General features: G+C 36.8%; 1 protein-coding gene across 1 annotated transcript in view; it reads right to left on the bottom strand.

The window, feature by feature from the left end:
* Positions 1-18,275, bottom strand: part of Thada (THADA armadillo repeat containing) — a 318,367-nt gene that overhangs the window by 288,324 nt on the left and 11,768 nt on the right. The window contains exons 8-15 of the mRNA XM_046425124.2: positions 16,497-16,684; positions 14,392-14,486; positions 11,566-11,786; positions 9,497-10,188; positions 7,810-7,961; positions 6,822-6,977; positions 5,912-6,034; positions 1,988-2,111 (exon numbers count right to left, since the gene is read on the bottom strand). Of these exons, the coding sequence (XP_046281080.2) occupies positions 1,988-2,111; positions 5,912-6,034; positions 6,822-6,977; positions 7,810-7,961; positions 9,497-10,188; positions 11,566-11,786; positions 14,392-14,486; positions 16,497-16,684 (1,751 nt within the window). The remainder of the gene's footprint in view (positions 1-1,987; positions 2,112-5,911; positions 6,035-6,821; positions 6,978-7,809; positions 7,962-9,496; positions 10,189-11,565; positions 11,787-14,391; positions 14,487-16,496; positions 16,685-18,275) is intronic.

Below are 18,275 nucleotides of genomic sequence, written 5' to 3'. Positions count from 1 at the left end.
CCCTGAACTAATGGGTACCCTAGTATTCATTTTCTGTGGATACTGTAACAAATTTACAGAAATCCATTCTCTCATAGTACTGGGAGCCTGAAGTCCAAAGCCAAAGAGTCAACAGGGCCACACTCACTCCACAGGCTCTAAAGGAGCCTCCTCTAGCTTGTGGTAGCTGCCTGCATTCTATGGTTTGTAGCTACCTCACCACAACCTCCACCTCCGCTGTCACCCTGCCTGCTCTTCAGTGTGCCATATCTTTCTCTGCATCTTTCTTAAGAGAAAACTTTTGATGGCATGTGCAGCCCACCCAGATAATAAATTATCACAATATCCTTAATCACTGTGAATAATGGAATGAGCCAATTTCACATATCTCCTGCTAGGATGACCTGAGAACATTGTATCAACTATGTAATATTCCTGCCCAAAATGCATAACTTGAATCAAATCATCAGAAAACAATGAGACAACACTCAACTGAGACATGATCTTCCAAAATGTCAATGGCATTAGATAAGAAACTTTACAGATCAGAGGAGGGTAAAGAGACGCTTAAGACTGAAACGCAATGTGTGAGCTAGGGCTGCTTCCCAGATCATGGAAAATTTGTTTTTCCTATAATAGGCTATTTGTTGAGACAACTGGCAAAACTTGAACATGGACTACATATTAGATAATAGCACTTAACAACATTAAATTTCCTGAATTTGATCATTATATGATGGTTATAAAACTGAGAAGAGATAACAGATAAAGTAAACATGACAAAATATTAAAAACAAATGAATTTAGGGTAGAAGGTACATGGCTATTCATTAAACTACTACTAAAACTTTGCTGCTGGGATGATTTTTTTTTTTTAAATAAAAACTGGAGAAAAATTTATGTCCTTCAAATGAAGCAAACATGTATTAACAGCAAATAACTCACATTCCCATTTAAAAAAAAAAAATACTTTGCCTAATAATTTTTTAGAAAAAGAGAAAAAAAAAAAAAAACAGATACAATGTGACATTCTCCAGTCTTCTGACCATTCCCTGGCTAAAGAGCAGCTGAGAAGGGTATTTTCCTACTTGACCAGAGTCAAGGAAGGCTCAGAGCAAGCAAGAAATCCACATTAAGCTGGGTGTGTGGACATGCCTATAATCCTAGCAGCTTGGAAGCCTGAGGCAGGAGGATTACAAGTTCATAGCCAGCCTTAGCAACTTAGCAAAGTCCTAACCACTGAGGGATACCCTGCCTCTAAATAAAATATAAAAAAGCGGGTGGGGATGTGGCTCAGTAGTCAAGCACCCATGGGTTTAATTCCCAGTACGAAATTAAAAAAAAGAAGAAACCCATATTAAATTATACATTACACTCATGTACAGGGACAAAGAATCATTTCTTGTCAAAAAGGAAATAAAATGATTCAAAGAGGGAAGCTAAGTGCTTATCCTTTTGCGTACCCCACAGAAGGAAAACAGAATATCACTAAACCAGAATGCCTGGCAATGACATCCTCATAATGTCTTTCGGAAACCAGACTGAGGCATATGAAACAGATAGCATATAGGGGAAACCACATTTTAACCACAAAGACTCACTAAGGAATATTAAATACAGAAGGAACGATTATTATTCTAATTTTTAAAACAGAAAGAACAATGTGAGGCCACAGGTTCAATTACCAATACTGAGGTGGGAGGGTGGGAGGAATAGATTGGGGCCCTGTCTTAAAAAAAAAAAAAAAATGAGGGAGGTAAAACACTTCCCTCTTCTCATAATAAGCACAGAAAATTGTAGTATGGAGTTGGCAAATAATGATCAATGGAAAGGAGACATAGTTTCTTTCCCTTCTGTCCTTTACTGGCAAATTTGATCTTATACACATAAGAACTATATAGTACAAAGGAATCTAAAGACAAGACAATAAACTGAAACTTTAAGAAAAAAATGTTGAAAAGTATGTGTCTTAAAAGAAAATCTTTCCCAAACATAACTGAAAACTTACCTTCTGAGACGGGAAAAACTTCAGCTATTGAACCTAAAATGGTTAAAGCTGAAAATCTAGTTGAGTAGGATGATCCAGGAAATAATGCTTCAAAAAGACTGTTGCAAATGGATGACATGAAATTCTAAAAAAAAAAAAAAAAAAAAATTTACAGTAAGCATAACTGAGTTAACTCACAATAGGTTATCTTTAAGTATCACCTTCAAGAGTGGGTGTTTCTTTCATTTTTAATTAAACGATTTCTAAAACTAATACTGGTTGTTCACGTCTCTTGATAATTCAGCTTGGCACAAACTATGGTTTGGATACAGCTTGTCACCCAAAGGTTCATGTGCTTCAAGCAAAGCCCCAAATGTGGTGATGTTGAGATGGCAGAACCCCCAAGAGGCAAGGCCTACTCAGGGCTCCACTCTACTGAATGGATTAAAGCTCTCTCCCAAGAATGAGTCAAGTCTTGTTGGGACTAAATTAGTTTCTATGAGAATGAGTTTGTTATATACAAATTCAACTTTCTTGGCTTGCTCTCTTGATTTCACTCTTTCACACACGTGTTGCTTCTACTCTGTGCAAGCTTTCTGCCATATTGTGACACAAAGAGTCCTTGCCGGATGTCATTACTGTGAGATGTTTGAACCTTCCAGCCACCAACCTCTTTTCTTTCTCAAGTATCCAGCCACAAGCAGTATGTTATAGCAAAACAAAACAGACTGAGACAATACCTATGATCATAAGCTATAACATGATTTAATGAACCTAACTTAGCAGAGTCAACAAGAAATACAATTCCTATTATAGCTCAGACAAGTAAAAACATATTTTTTGGTGAAAGCAAGATCTGTTGAGCTCTTGATTTGTGACAGAGCTGTATGAATATTGATTTTCCTAACCAGAGGCATTCAGGTGTCGAAGGTATGAATACTTTTTAATGTTTTAAAATAAACAAAGAAATTCCCAATATAGACTACTTGATAAGTTTGGCTATAATATAATTCATTCAAAGATCCAACTATTCCATTGTCTTCTTCTGCCTGGCCCTTTGAGACTCCTGCTCTACTATTCTGTTTATACAAATGATTAAAAATGAAAGCTTATAATAAAATGCAATTTTGAAAAAGCAAAGTGGAAAATACTTAGTCCAGGATAAAGTCTTTTTCTCTAATTAAAATAATAATGATAATAGTTTCTACATAAGATAAAGAGAAAAATTATAAAGAATGACTATGAGTCTCAAGCATCCTGTTACTACGCCACCCTGAGCAGCACACGGGCAGCCCTGGTTCCAAATGGTTCAAGACAAAGAGTCAAGAATGCAAAAATCCCTGCATTTTTCTGGTGAGCATACAACCTCAAGAATTTATCCTTTAGGCCCTCACGAGCCCTGTTTACTCGCCTATTAATTATTCTGGGTTTCAAAGGAGTAGGGTGCTTACCAAAAAATATCCTAGTTAAACTAACTTTAAGTAAAACAGCCTTCACATTAAAGAACCACAAACTCGTCTTTTAAGAGTTACCTTACCCTAAATGTATTGTCATTTACATTTTTAGATACAGTTCTTTCCCTCAATCATACTGTAACCATAATGAAGACAGAGACCACATATACACTAGGATCCTTGGTCCTGAGCACAGCATCCTACATTTCAGGTGGAGCTCAATATATGCCCTAGTCTCTTTTAATGCTTCCAAGTGAGGCTTCCAAACACCTTGGCCTGCCATGGAAAATTCTCTACACTCAACTTGATTTTCTAAACTCATTCCCCATTACTCAACTCCTCCATTCCTCCAAATCTTAAGTCATTTACACCAGAGAATTCACCATTCCTCAAGTTCTCCCTCTTTTTTCACCGCCATACCTTCACTTAAGCTAGTCTCATGGAAAAAACTACTGAGATGTTTCAGTCAAAAGCAGATCTGAGGGGCTGGGGTTGTGGCTCAGTGGTAGAGCACTTGCCTAGCATGCACGAGGCATTGGGTTCAATCCTCAGCACCACAAAAGTGTTAAATAATGATATTGTGTCCACCTAAAACTTAAGAATAAATATTTTTTTAAAAAAAGCAGATCTGATTTGGGCCCTAGCTCTACTCACTCACTGGTTGAGGGATGTTGGGCAGGTTACTGAACTTTACTGAGTTTCAGTTTTCTCACTTATTAAATAGGGATAATGCTTACCCCACAGCCTTTTTTATTAAAGATGAAATGAGAAAATGGATATAAAGCATTTTATAAAATTAAAAGTACTCTAGGGGCTGGAGTTGTAGCTCAGTGATAAAGCGCTTGCCTGGCACGTGTGAGGCACTAGATTCAATTCTCAGCACTGCACATAAATAAATATAAAGGTCCATCAACATTGAAAATTTAGTTATTAATACTAATTATTAAGGTATGAAATCATCTCCATTAGCCTAGAAGGCATTTTTTCAACTAATAGCTTCCTGTCCTCCCCAGCACTTTGTGTACAACAGCCATTGTTATGAGGATGATGACAACATAGTGCCATGGCCACAGCCTCTAGAAGCCACAGGTGACTACCAGTCAGGAGAAAAGATCATAACCACAAAATTGACTCAGATTAAGTCTCTAAGAACCAATGTTCAGAAAATACATATCCTTAAGCTCAAACCAAGAAACCGTGAATACATTAAATTTCAGAAGCTCAATCCAAAAAACAAGTTGTATGTTTTACATACTTGAGATTTCACAAATGTCATTTTAACCCTTGTGGAAAGAAGCAAAAGAGATGTGTTTTCTTAAATCTAGCAATTCTAAGAAGCTAACCAAAAACTGTCACACGCACGGCAGGGCTCCACATATACTCTAAGTCATTTTTAATGACTCCCACTGAGGCTTTTTAGAGTGATTTATAGTTTAAAAAGGGCTTTCTCACTTAGTCCTCAAAACCAACCTTTTCAGAGGAGTTACTAATCCCAATTACAGTGGAAGAGACTCAAGGCACTCAGCTAGTAACAGCAGAAGTGGGACTCATCCTACATCCTTAATGTTCAAGCTATGACTTTCTAATCTTTACTGTTGGGATTTTAAGATGATGAAGCTGATTTCAGCCTTTATATGAGAAAAGCCTTCATTGAATGGGTTTTTATCTTTTAAATGTAAAATTAAAAACCAAGACCATCCATACTAATGCTTAGAGTAGGTAGAGGGTATGCCATAGTTCAAATGTATCATTAATTTATTACACCTGTTCCCCTAAACAAACTAAAACAGAAACAGATGAGGTCTACCTTCTCTCCCACCACCATTGTTTTTTCTTATTAGCTCTGTCTTTGATTTTAACCTTAGGAGAAAATAAGGGTCTGCTTCTGAAAGGCTAGATTTTCAGTAGAATAGAATATTCTGCTGAAAATAAATTGAAGATTGTCAAATTGAGCCCTGGTCCAGACCAGAGCTGTTGTACTTGGGACTCCATCCTTCCCATTAACGCTATGCCCTGAACCAGCTCTACTCTCCAAGCTCACTCGAACAAATAGACACAACCTCCTTCCACTGCTGAACTATGGGAAAGGGGTCAGTAACGTCAAGCTACTGAATGTCATGTCAGCCTCAAGAGGAAGAAGGCTCAGCCACAGTAGCATCCTACCCTGGGGAGGCCTGGAGAAGTCCACAGCCAGCAATTACCTGCTTGTTAAAGTACTAATTTCACCTGGCCCACATAAGCTGTAAGGTGAGCCTTACTGAGGTGAGCCCATTAATGTCATCCTCTAGCAGTCCTCATGTGCAGCCTGGTCCCCAAGTCATGTGCTACCTTTCCTGGAGTACCAAAGCACCAGAAGAAATATGTAACACCCAGCTTGAAGGAAAAAGCACAGGAACACAATTCACCAAGAGACTTCCATCTGTTTCCCTCTAATGCTTATATACAATTATTTTAGGTTTCTTAAAACTCTAGGTCTGGAAAGAACACCTACCTTATACAATTGTAAGGAAACAGAAGGCTCTTCTTTGGCTAACTCATTCTCTGGTTCATGTTTGGATTTACTTTGCTGCAATTTGTAAAGTACTTGGGAACTTTCCTGTATCCTACAAAACAACTTTGGAGACAAAAAATAAAAATAAAAAGCATCTGTGAACCACACATTAAACTAAACTGTCAGCCCTGGAAGGGAACATTTAAGGCAAACAGACTACTGGTTTTTAAACTCTCAAAATCTACAGTATTTCTTTTTGACAAAAAATTAACATTTACATTTTAAAACTAAAATCAGTATTAGTGCAACTAGAATATAGCCATTAAACCACAGTTCTTACATTTTCCTTTAAGTCAACATGAATCTAAAGACTATATACTCATTTCTATACCAATTCTTCACCCCATGGATGTGTTGTGTGATAAATTCAAATTCAATTACTCAAAAATGACCATTTTGTGAGGTGCTTAGAGAACTATAAAAATGCAAATGCTTCCTTCCTCCATTTACCAAAGTTTTCTTAAAACCACCTTACATTCCAAGAGCCCAAATGCTAGATTTTTTTCTATCAAAAAAAGAGGACAAGGGGTTGGGGTTGTAGCTCAGTGGTATAGCACTTGCCTAGACGTGTGAGGCATTTAGTTCAATCCTCAGCACCACATAAAAGTAAATAAAAGGCTTAAAAAAACAAAAAACAAAAACCTCCAGTTTTGCTACCCCAAAATGAATGGTCTTTTTACTCTAGATTTTAATACCACATGTAAGCTTTACAATATCACAGAGTAAGTCACAGAAGGACCAAGAAGAGGTAGTCCAATCCCATGATCATTCCCACACTCTCCCAAATCTGGGCTCTTCCTCAAAACAATATCCAGAGCAAAGTTCACCACTTTCTAATGCTCAATTCTACCTTTTTAAGAAGAGAACAAATCTGCTGCCGCACTCCTGGAGACTGGCTGTTAAGATTGTATGTGATAAAGAATTGAATCCACTCCATTTCTTCTGTGGAAACAATTTCTGTGCTCCGATTACTTTCACAAAGCAAGCCTAATGTATCTATCCGTACCTAAAATACCAAGTAATGAAATGTTAATTTTTCATTGAGATAAGCAAAGCCTAAACCACTTGAAATGTCTAATTATTTGCATAGGCCATCAACAAAAATAAAACTAAATTTAACCATATGTAACTTGCAAAAATCCTGTAGCTCTTTTCTATTAATTTATCTTATTGTATGAATTGGAGATACATAAAAATCAACAATCTCCAGTTTTATTCCATGGTAATGCTCAGCTCCATACTTTCTGTCTCAGTGACCACTTTACCCTAGGACCGCCTTACCTCACACTCACACTACTGTCATGCACTTCTAACTAGTCTCCTGGTTTGTTTTTGCTCTCACTCTGGAAACTCATCTCTGTTTCCATTAATGCCACTTCCTTGCTGAAGACAGAGTGGCTGTGGCTGAAAGACTTCATTTAACTGGTGACTGGGAAGTAATGAAGTCATCAGCCTGGCATTGGAGCTGTCTATAAAATAGACAAAACAGTCTCCTTCTGCCAGACAACATCCTTAATTCTCCTCCAGGTCTTGTCTATCTGTCGTTCTGCTCCAATATTTCACTTTTCTTATCAGCCACCTCTGATTAGTCTCTTCTGAGCCTCCTAGATAAGTCCTCATGCATAAGGCATATTTGAATCTACGTTATTTTCTCAGATTTCACAAGGCTTTCTTGTCTCTCAACTAGGTAGCTGGAGTACAAGGATGACACTTTTCACTTTCTGTTCATCCTCATTATAGACTCCCTAAAACAGTGCTACGCACAATGTAGGAGCCTCTATATTGGGACTGAAAGAATCAGGGTCCTGTACAAATCCCCAGGTATTTTGTTTACTTACTTGGCAGTGCTGATGAATTAAACCTTGCTTCACTCTTGCACTAGACACAAGGTTCTTCCAGGCATCAGTAGCAGACTGCAGATGTCCGTGAGCTCTAGCTGTTCGCAAGCATGCCATCAAAGCTCCCAAAGCCCCTCTGCTATCACAAGACCCTAAGGATGGAAGAGATTGCTCTTGTCCCAAAAGCACACTAACAAAGACTACGACAGTGTTATGCAATGACTACTGCAATTTTCAGTTGTTAATGTTCATGTTTCCAATTAAAGTTATGTTTTCAGAAATAAAAATCAAATTTTACATAAATTCTAACATGAATTAAAGTTCCTAAAGTAATCCTTATTTTAAAATTATTTAATTGCTCTTGTGTCAATAATTTCAAAGTAAGCATAATTTTCATACTGTTAACATAAAGAAATTATAACTTTTTTGCTAATATTTTTACTTTTTCCATGATACTTAGAAAGTGAACCAGGAAATAAGTCAGGGGAAAAAAGTGAAATACAATAACAAACTAAAACAATTTTCTGCCAAAAATAGGAAAAACCTTCAGTGACTGAAGGTCATTGTGTCTTTAAAAGCAAACACTGACCTTCTCTGCATATTTCAGATTTACTGTTTCTCACTAATAAAGATAAAAGGAAAATCACAAAGAACCTATTGGTATCAGGGGTTAAGACACTGGCCATTACTAAGGGGACAGCAAGTTCTGGCGTACCTTGATATCAAAATAAAGACAACCTTGTTTCAGAACAGATTCAGAGGGTTTTTCTCAAAAAGGCAAGGAGAACTGTTGTTAAAAATTATAAACAAATGCACAAGGCCCTGGGTTTGATCCCCAGTACCAAAAAGGGGAAAAAAAAAAAAAAAGCTTAGACCTAAAGGAAGCCAGGCACAGTGGCACACACCTAGGGTCCCAGCTATTTGGGAAGATTGAGGAAGCATGATGGCTTGAGCCTAGGAGATCAAGGCCAGCCTGAGCAACATGTGAGACCCCATTCCAAAAAATTTTTTAAATTACAAATAATGGCTTATTTTTATATGCAGAAATCAAAAGTCTTTAACTTTTAGTTGAAAATACTGTTTAAATTATGCAGGATATGCTGTTAGAGTATTATAATTTTAAGATTTGTATAATGAACCATGATCATCATTTTCCATATTATTTACTGAAATATGCTTTATTGCAGTATTTCCTTCAGTGTCTGAGTTTTGATGGAATATTTACCCCTATTTTAAAGGACTACAAATAGTTCTTTCTTTAGGTTATGACTCCAAATATTGTCTCTCTCCCAGAGACAAAAACTGCTTCTGCCAATGTACCTGTCTTTCAACTTGCCTAAAACAATTTTTAATTACTGTCTCAATCACTTAAATAAGCAAATTATATAAAGAACACATATTTTTATTCCAATAACAAGAAAAAACTTGGTAAAATAAATTAAAACCTTATAATTAAGGAAACTTATCCGGTTTCTGTATCTAGAATAACTCCTTAATTTGTACAAATGACTTAAGTCAAAAAACTCCATTCAGCATTGTACAGCATACTCATCTCAACCTAAAATAGCTCTCCTATACTGTTCATAAAGTGGTAATATTTAAATTGGAATATGGTCAACATCTGCCAAGGTGCCTATATTTAAGCATCATAATAAAAATAACTAAGACAAAAACATATTTTTCTTACCAGTTTTGGCATCAATAGAAGTCTGAAGAATCTTTACCATGTACTTTAAGCTTTCAGGGCTGTAATTCAATAATTTTGGCAAATAATAATCAATCACATAAGATTTTTGATCCAGGCTTCCTTCACATAATATAGAAAGGAGAGGAGAAACCCAAGTCTCATGCCACTGGTCAATCCAAGTGCTGTCAACAGTCCGGGATTTCAAATGACTTCTATGATTTTTAAACATTGTTTCCAAGAGGTCACTTGCATAAGGTACCAATGATTGGTCCCCCATCACCTCTAAGATTTGAGATGGAATAGTTTTGTCTATTGCCAAAATATGTTCAATTCCTATGCACTCTACCAAACACCCCAGGCATATGTACTTTCCTTTAATATGCCATTCCAATAGCAGAACACTCTTAGTCAATTCCAAAAAGAAAGGATCAGTGACTGAGTCTGCCCCTTCTAAAGTTAGTTGGTGCATTTGGAGAAGATTTCTGAATATGATTTTGGTTTGGTGTCTTAGAGCATCCAACGGATGTTCCCAGTGTGTATAGACATATTCCAAAAGTCTCCCAACTATGCCTGAATTCCCATTCAGACTGTCCTTCAGGCTTGGGGAACTTGATTCAAGGATATGTATGGCTGAATTTGTCCAAGATGCAAAGTTTCTAGATAGAAACATTTCCAGTGTTGATTCCTTTATCCTGAAGAAAAATGAAACATGAACCATATTATTGTAAAATGGCACATAAAAGTCATTTCATTTTATAAGCATTTAACCATTTAAAATTTTAAATACAAAGAATAAACAGAAAAAATAGTTATTATTAAATTTACAATTAAAAAAAGTTACAAAGCCAAAACAGATCTCAAATTTGTGTATGAATCTTTTCACCTTCTAAAAAATAATCCAAAATGAATTACTGGAAACTACTGGAGGTGAATGAATCACTGGCTATCTTCATAGCGATGACAGTTTCAAAAGTGTTTTAAAATATAAGGGCCTCAGGCTGGGGAAAGTTAGGGTAAATGGGGTTTAGAGCAATGAAAATATTCTAAAGTTGGCTGCAGTGATGGTTGCACAAATCTGAATATACTAACTAAAAGTCACACACTTTAAATGTGTGACTTGTATAATATGTAGATTATAGCTATGTAAGCAGTTATTTTAAAACATGATCATTTTCTTCTGCTATCCACATGCTCATTATTATCAAGCCATATCTATAGTTTTGACATTTTAAGCACATGAGCACTTTCATCCATTATGGCAAAAACACACACAAAAGAAAAACACAGAGTGTATCGCTGTGAAGTCAGAAGACCTTATACAGTTGCTGGCTTGGGTTTCTTATTAGCAACATACTTAAGAAAGCATTTACTCTTCTAAGCTTTACTTTAACCAATCAACAAATTAGATTTCTTATTCTTTCTATCAAACATATGAAAGTCACATTAGATTATCCATGCTGAAATTCTTCATCAATTCTCTCCACTGTACATATAAAAATTTTTTGTTTTTTGTTTTTTGTAGGCATTTTAGTGCTGGAAATTAAACCCACACATGATAAGTGCTCTACCACTGAGCTGCAGTCTCACAGTCCCAAATTTTTATAGTTTTTAGAAAATGAGAGCGTAGCCAGGCATGGTGGCACACACGTATAATTCCACCAACTTCAGAGTCTAATGCAGGAGGATCACAAGTTCAAGACCAGCCTCAGCAACTTAGCAAGACACTGTCTCAAAATAAAAATAAAAAGGACTGGGGATGTAGGTCAGTGGTGGAGTGACTGGGCTCAATATCCAGTACTACCATCACCCCCCCACCAAAAATGGTAACAGAGAAACTGAATGTTCAAATTAATTTTAGAAATTAATTACAGGTTAACTGGTACCAATACTCCCTATATATAACTCTTTCCCTTCACCCCATCTTCTCTTTCACGTCCATTTCATTCCCTACACATATTCTACTTTTAATTTAGAATTTATCCTGAGCACTTTTCATGTAATTACTAAGTATACTGGTACAGTTGCAACTTTTAAATGTCTTATAAGGAAAACAAAATATGAAAACTCACTGTGAACTCAAGGTGAACAAAACATGCACAGTGTCCAAAAGCAGGGCCTCTCCACTCAGGCCCATGCTCCCATCCTGCCAATCCAACATGGCAAGTGTCCCCTGACACAGGAATAAGAGAGCTGACACAGAGATGTCAGCACAACAGAGGCTCCTGCAGCTGTTCATGAACCACTCAGGGATGCTTGTACAGTCTACTGAACGGAGAAGCAAACTGCTAATCTGGAAGAAAAAAAAAAAACAACTAATATATATAAAGGTTTAAAACTTTCCAAGAGATACTTCAAAATACAAATCAAAAAATGCTTTCTCCTGAAATATCCCTAGAAAAGTAACTAAACCTAAAATAGCTATAGACATTAAATTATATTAGTATTAAAAGGAAAAATATTAAAACTAAGTATATGAATCATTTTACTGATTTGAATGTACTGGTATAGCACACTACATCACCACCACCTATAGGTGATGAGTTTAACACTTTGAGAGGTGATGAGAGAAAAAAAATTTTTCAATTTTATCTAAGGATAATTCCTATGTGATCTCATAGAATAGTATGTGTATATGTGTGCATATATTTTTTGCACACATAATATAGCAAAAAGTTAAGTAAAACGTCAAAATGAGTTTCTAGATACAGCAAGAAAAAGAACTGCAAGCAGTAAATGTAAGTACTGTGGTCTAAATTATTATGCTTTCCATACAGGTGCAGGGGATGTAGCCCAGTGGTAGATCCTATGCTTAGAAGTCAAAAGACCCTAGGTTAGTCTCCAGCATAACACAATAAAAATATATGTGTGTGTGTATGTGTGTGTGTGTGTGCACAAATATATTTATGCACACACACACACATGCACACACTCTTTTCCAAATGGATCAGACTCACTTAACAACTGATTGTAGTATGATTCCTACCTAAAGTTCATGATTTAGAGTTATTTCTAGTAAAAAGAATATTTATTTATCATAAGGTTGTATTGTGTATGTATCTAAACATTAATTTTCTGCATAATTTTGGTATTACGAGTATTTTTTATGATACTGAGGAGATATAGAACTGAACAAACAGCTCCAAAGAAATTAAAAGGTTATATACCAAAAATGTTGATGATTGTAAAATAGATTTATAATAATTGTTACTTTTTTAGTACAGATGAATTTCTCAAGTTCTCTTATTATAAAACAAAAAAGTCATCAGAAAGATAGTCTATGCAAAAGAATTTTTTATTTCACTCTGTTTATTTTTTATTTTGGTACAGGTGATTTAACTCAGGGGCACTTTTACATTGAGGTATATGCCCAGTTCTCTTTATGTTTTTGTTTTCTTTATTTTTTTTTTAATAATTTTAACTTCTAATAATATGGTGATTATTCGACCCAGGGTAAGAAGTATGAGAGACACTACAAATTATCTACTAAACATTCATTCTGTCCTTTATTGTTGATAGCAAATCTAACATGTCCAGCCAAAGGCAAGATACTCACTTCCCCAATTTTTTTTTTTACAACTAAATGCAGCCAGATGAGAGGGCTCAGACTAATAGGATACAAGCATAAGTTCTTCAGGTATCTTTGTTTTTCCTAATTAAAGGTACAGATGTAGTAGGCTCTCTTTCTATCTACCACAATCCTAAAGTCATTGTGGTAGATAGACACAATGACTTTATTTTGTTTATTTATTTTTATATAGTGCAGAGAATCGAACCCAGTGCCTCACACATGCTAGGCAAACGCTCTGCCACTGAGCCACAACCCCAGCCCATTATGTTTATTTTGAGACAGGGTCTCGCTAATTTGCTGAGGCTCTCATAAGTTGCAAAGGCTGGCATCAAATTTGCAGTCCTCTTATCTCAGCTTCCCAAGTCCCTGGGATAACAGGCATGTGCCACCACACATGGCATTTTTTATTTCACCTTAAAAATATGTTTAGGAGGTCTTCTCTGTACTGGCAGCAGCTCTCTTGCCATGTCTCCTGACCCCATGAAAATGTATGCCTGTTCCAAATTCCTCTCCACCCACTACTTGGTCAGGAGCATCTCTTAGCTGCTGAGCCAACCACCATCTGCAGTGATGCTGAACAACCAGAGACACTGACATCTGAGAAACCCTTCTCTAAAGCTTTTCTCCTACCCCATTCTGGGCTTTGCCCTTTCAGGGGCCATAGGGCTCTTTTGCCAGATAGTGACCTTTCTCATGCTCTTTGCCATGTGAAAGAGCAGTCTCCACCTTGCTTTCTTCCTCCCGTGTCTTATCTGCCCTATATGTTCCTTTTCCTATATCTCCAAAGGCAGCCTGGGAAAGTGGTTGGCTCAGGGTATGACAGAAGGAAAACAAATAAATACTGTATAAATAAGAAAATATTGGGACGCCAAAGGCAGTAGCACATGCCTATAATTTCAAAACCTGGGAAGCTGTGGCAGAAGGATCACAAATTTAAGGCCAGCTCCCACAACTTAGCAAGATCCTGACTCAAAATAAAAAAGAGCTGGGGCTATAGCTCAGCACTAAGGTACCCTTGGGTTCAATCACTAGTACCAAGAAAAAAAAAAAAAGAAACTAAGTTTTGTTTTGGGGCTAGGAATATAGATCATTAGCAGAGCATTTGCTTAGCATACACAGGCCCTGAGTTCAATTACCAGCACTGCAAAAATAAAATTCTAATTCTCAGTAAAGTCAAATTCTTCTTTTTTTTTTTCTTTTTGGCAGTGTTGGGAATTGAACAGGTGACAGAGTCTAGTGCATTCGAAGCAAGTGCTCCACCACTGAGCCACAGTCCCACTCTCTCAATAGAATACAATTAATTCTAAAAAGGAGAGGATGCACTTACCAATTCAGGAGTCTTTTCAGATGGATGAAACATCGTCTTAATAAAAAGAATAACAGCTAATCCCGATGTACTCTGAATAGTCTGTAATAGGTCATCTATTTGGCAAAAGAAAAGACAACATGTATTAAATGACAGAATTTCCAGTGCCATGCAAAAAGCAAACACTGTAGGGTCAATCCTGCGTAAAGCTTCTAGCTTGACCACTTCTTAGATGAGTAAGTCTTAGACAAGTTATTGAACCTCCCAGGAACTCAGCCTTCTCTTCTGTAAAATGGGAAAATATAACCTCTGACATATTTTCATAAGGTTTAAAAAGATAAATGAAGAGGCTTTATATACTCAATAAATGTTGATTCCTTTCTCTCTAGAGCATCCACTCTTTCTCTCCACCTACAGGCTCCCAGCATGCCTCATGGCAGTACCACCTGTCCCCTCCCATCCACCAATGCCTCTGTATCTCAACCCACATGCATACACTTTTTCTCAAAGAAACTTCAGGGCTTGTGCAAAAATATCTATATCCACGCTAATCACAAACTTTACTATGACTGGTATTGTACCCTAAGCAACCAAACAATTTTAACTGGATATCTTGTTATTTTATCTTTATTAACTTCTAATAATATGGTGATTATTCGACCAAGGGTAAGAAGCATGAGAGACACTACAAATTATCTACTAAACATTCATTCTGTCCTTTATTGTTAATAGCAAATCTAACATGTCCAGCCAAAGGCAGGATATTCACTTCCCCAATTTTTTTTTTACAACTAAATGCAGCCAGATGAGAGGGCTCAGACTAATAGGATACAAGCAGAAGTTCTTCAGGTATCTTTGTTTTTCCTAATTAAAGGTACAGATGTAGTGGGCTTTCTTTCTTCCTGCCTTGAACACAGACATGATGTCTGGAGCTACAGCAATCACAGCAAACATGAGGCAACAAACAACATGGGTGAAAGCTGACATGCTAGAGAAGGAAGGTAGAAAACATTTGCGTCCTACTGTGCTTAGCACAGTTCTGGATCACCTGCTACTGAACTTCTTGTTGTAAGGGAAGGAAGAGGAGGCACATTTGCTTAAGTTTCTTAAGTTCAGTTTCCGTTACTTGCTGCTAAACCCTGAATATCAACATGAAGCTTTAAAATCCTGGAAAATAGCTTCTTTCCTTAATAGCCTCTTACAGCCTGGTTTTTGGTTTCTGTAATGTTAGCAATTGTTGATGCTTAATAATGCCTACATCAAATCACTGGGAGTTTCAAACTGATGATATTCAATCACTTCATTTCTTTTTTTAATGTATTAGATGAATCTTTTTTTTTTTTAAATGGGAATTAAACCCAAGAGCATTCTGCCTCTGTGCTACAACCCTAGCCTTTTGTTATTTCTTGAAATAGGGTCTTGCTAAGTTGCCTAGGCTGGCCTTGAACTTGCAATCTGCTGACTCAGCCTCTTGAGCAGCTGGAATCACAGATCTACACCACCAGTCCCAGCTGTTAAAGGACTTTTATAAAGAGAAATTTACAGGGCTGGGGATGTAGCTCAGTGGTAGAACACTAACCCAGCATGCATGAGGACCTAGGTTCAATCCCCAGCACCATAAACAAATAAATAGAAATTTCCTCTCATCTATTTGGTATCCTAGTAGTACAGTTCCTATGGACAGAAGTGACATGTAAGATACAAGAAGGAGTACTGATGAGGCCCACAATCAACAACAACTGTCACTATCTGAAAATAGCTCTTGCTACTAAGGAGAAATGTGTCGTTCTCATCTTTCTAAACTTCCCTCAAAATTTGGAAATTTCTTCTATAAAGAATTTTCTTTTGCTACTTAAAGACTGTAGTTTTTCAACACTAAGATTGTTAGGTTTTCTTCTTTGTATACAATACACACACACTTAGAAAAGTCCTTCAACATTAACCCTTGCTGAATTGGTACATTTGGAAGAAAAAGTCATTAAAAACATGAAATCCAGGACTTTTCTCCCACTTTGAGAGGGTGGGAAAGAAGTTCCACATCTCAGTAAAATGTATTGTAGACCATTTTTAGGAAGAATGGACTGACACTCAATTAGTGTCAGTAATTTGTTTGCTGTTACACTTACCATCACTTAAGAACTTGGTGAAAATATTCAGCAAGTCACACATACTTTGCCATATGGGAGAACTGGAAGCCTTCCAGAGATTACCCTGGAAAGTCTGTGCTTTCTGTATTAACATCATTGAAGCTCTAATGCCTACCAACAAGTCATTCATCAACTGTGTTTGAACAATATGATTTCCAGCAAATTTTCTACAAAGAAGAAAAGACATTATTAAAAAAGGAAATTCAAATACGTGTTACCATTTTTATACCTCTCCAAAATAAACACTCCTCAAAGGGCCAAAATTAATTTTAGATTATGCTAGATAAGCCTCTATCTTCCAAACATTCCAATTTTGTAAACTTTCAACACTCTTACCTCAATAGGCAACTCTTTCTTAGCCAATGACTAACCTCACTTCCTATTTTAGGGAAAAGGTAAGAAATCAAGAAAAAAATTCAAGAATGAATAACACAACTTAAACTTGAATACTCCTTCAACCTTGATACCCTTTTTTGAACTGGCTTCCAACATGCTAGGCTCTCTTAGATTTCCTACATCGCTTCTTAAACACTAGAACCAGTCTACCTTTTTCTCCCTAATTGTTTTTGGGGTTTTATTTGGTTTGTTTTGCTTTGATGGTGCTGGGAATTAAACCCAGGATTTCATGCCTGCTAAACAGGCACTCTACCACTTAGCAATGTTCTCAGCCTCTCCCTCTCTTTTTATGCCAGAGTTTGGGTATCTACTAACAATACCCAAACTTTTATTGATTTAGATCTCTTTAATTCCAGATTCATTCACTAACTTCCTATTTAATATCTTCATTTGACTATCTCAAAATATGTGAACTTATCTTTAACTCCTGCTCCATCTGCTGGAATCTCTATCTACAAACACACTGCAATCATTTTCCCTTCCTCCCTTCATTCCATCTATAAGAAAATCCTGTTGGTTCTACCTTCAAAAAATATCTAGAATCTGATGGCCTCCACTGTTACCATCTTGGCCTAAACCTGCTCCTTCTCCCCCCTAAGATTCCTGCAATAGCTTCCAATCAATCTCTCAGTTTCTGTTCTTGCCCTTCCCAGGCTTTTTTTTCCTGGTAATATTGAGGATTGACCCAGGGCCTTGCACATGCTAGGCAACAGCGCTACCTCTGAGCTATACCCTATCCCCCAGTCTATTTTCAACACAGAAGAACATAGAGTAATCCTATTAAATAATAAGGCAGGCTGGGGTTGGCTCAGTGGTAGAGCACTCACCTAGCATGTGTGAGGCCCTGGATTTGATCCTCAGCATCACATAAAAATAAATAAATAAAATAAAGGTATTGTGCCCAAGTACAACTAAAAAATAAATATTAAAAAAAAATCATAAGACAAGCTAGGCATGGTGGCACATGCCTACAATGTTTTCTAGTCCCAGCTACTCAGAAGCCTGAGGCAGGAGGATCACAAATTCAAGGCCAGCCTCAGCAACTCAGCAAAGCCCTAAGCAACTTAGCAAGAACCTGTCCCAAAATAACAAATAAAAAGAGGTAGGGATATAGCTGAGTGATAAAGGCCCCCTGGATTCAATAGCCATTATCAAATAAGAAAGAAAAAAAAGTAAGTCAAAAAAAACCACTTGGGGGCCGGGGTTGTGGCTAAGTGGTAGAGCGCTTGCTTAGCATGTGTGAGGCACTGGGTTTGATCCCTGGCACCACATAAAAATAAAAACAAATAAAATAAAAGGTATTGTGTCCATCTACAACTAAAATTTTAAAAAACTGACCATTCCTCAAAACATTAAACACAG

Source organism: Marmota monax, unplaced genomic scaffold (assembly GCF_021218885.2).
Source record: "Marmota monax isolate L192 unplaced genomic scaffold, Marmota_monax_Labrador192_F-V1.1 WCK01_AAM20220418_F8-fsc00015, whole genome shotgun sequence".
NCBI classification, from domain to species: domain Eukaryota; kingdom Metazoa; phylum Chordata; class Mammalia; order Rodentia; family Sciuridae; genus Marmota; species Marmota monax.
Note: the sequence above shows the minus strand (reverse complement) of the source record. Positions and strands in the feature narration are given on the sequence as shown.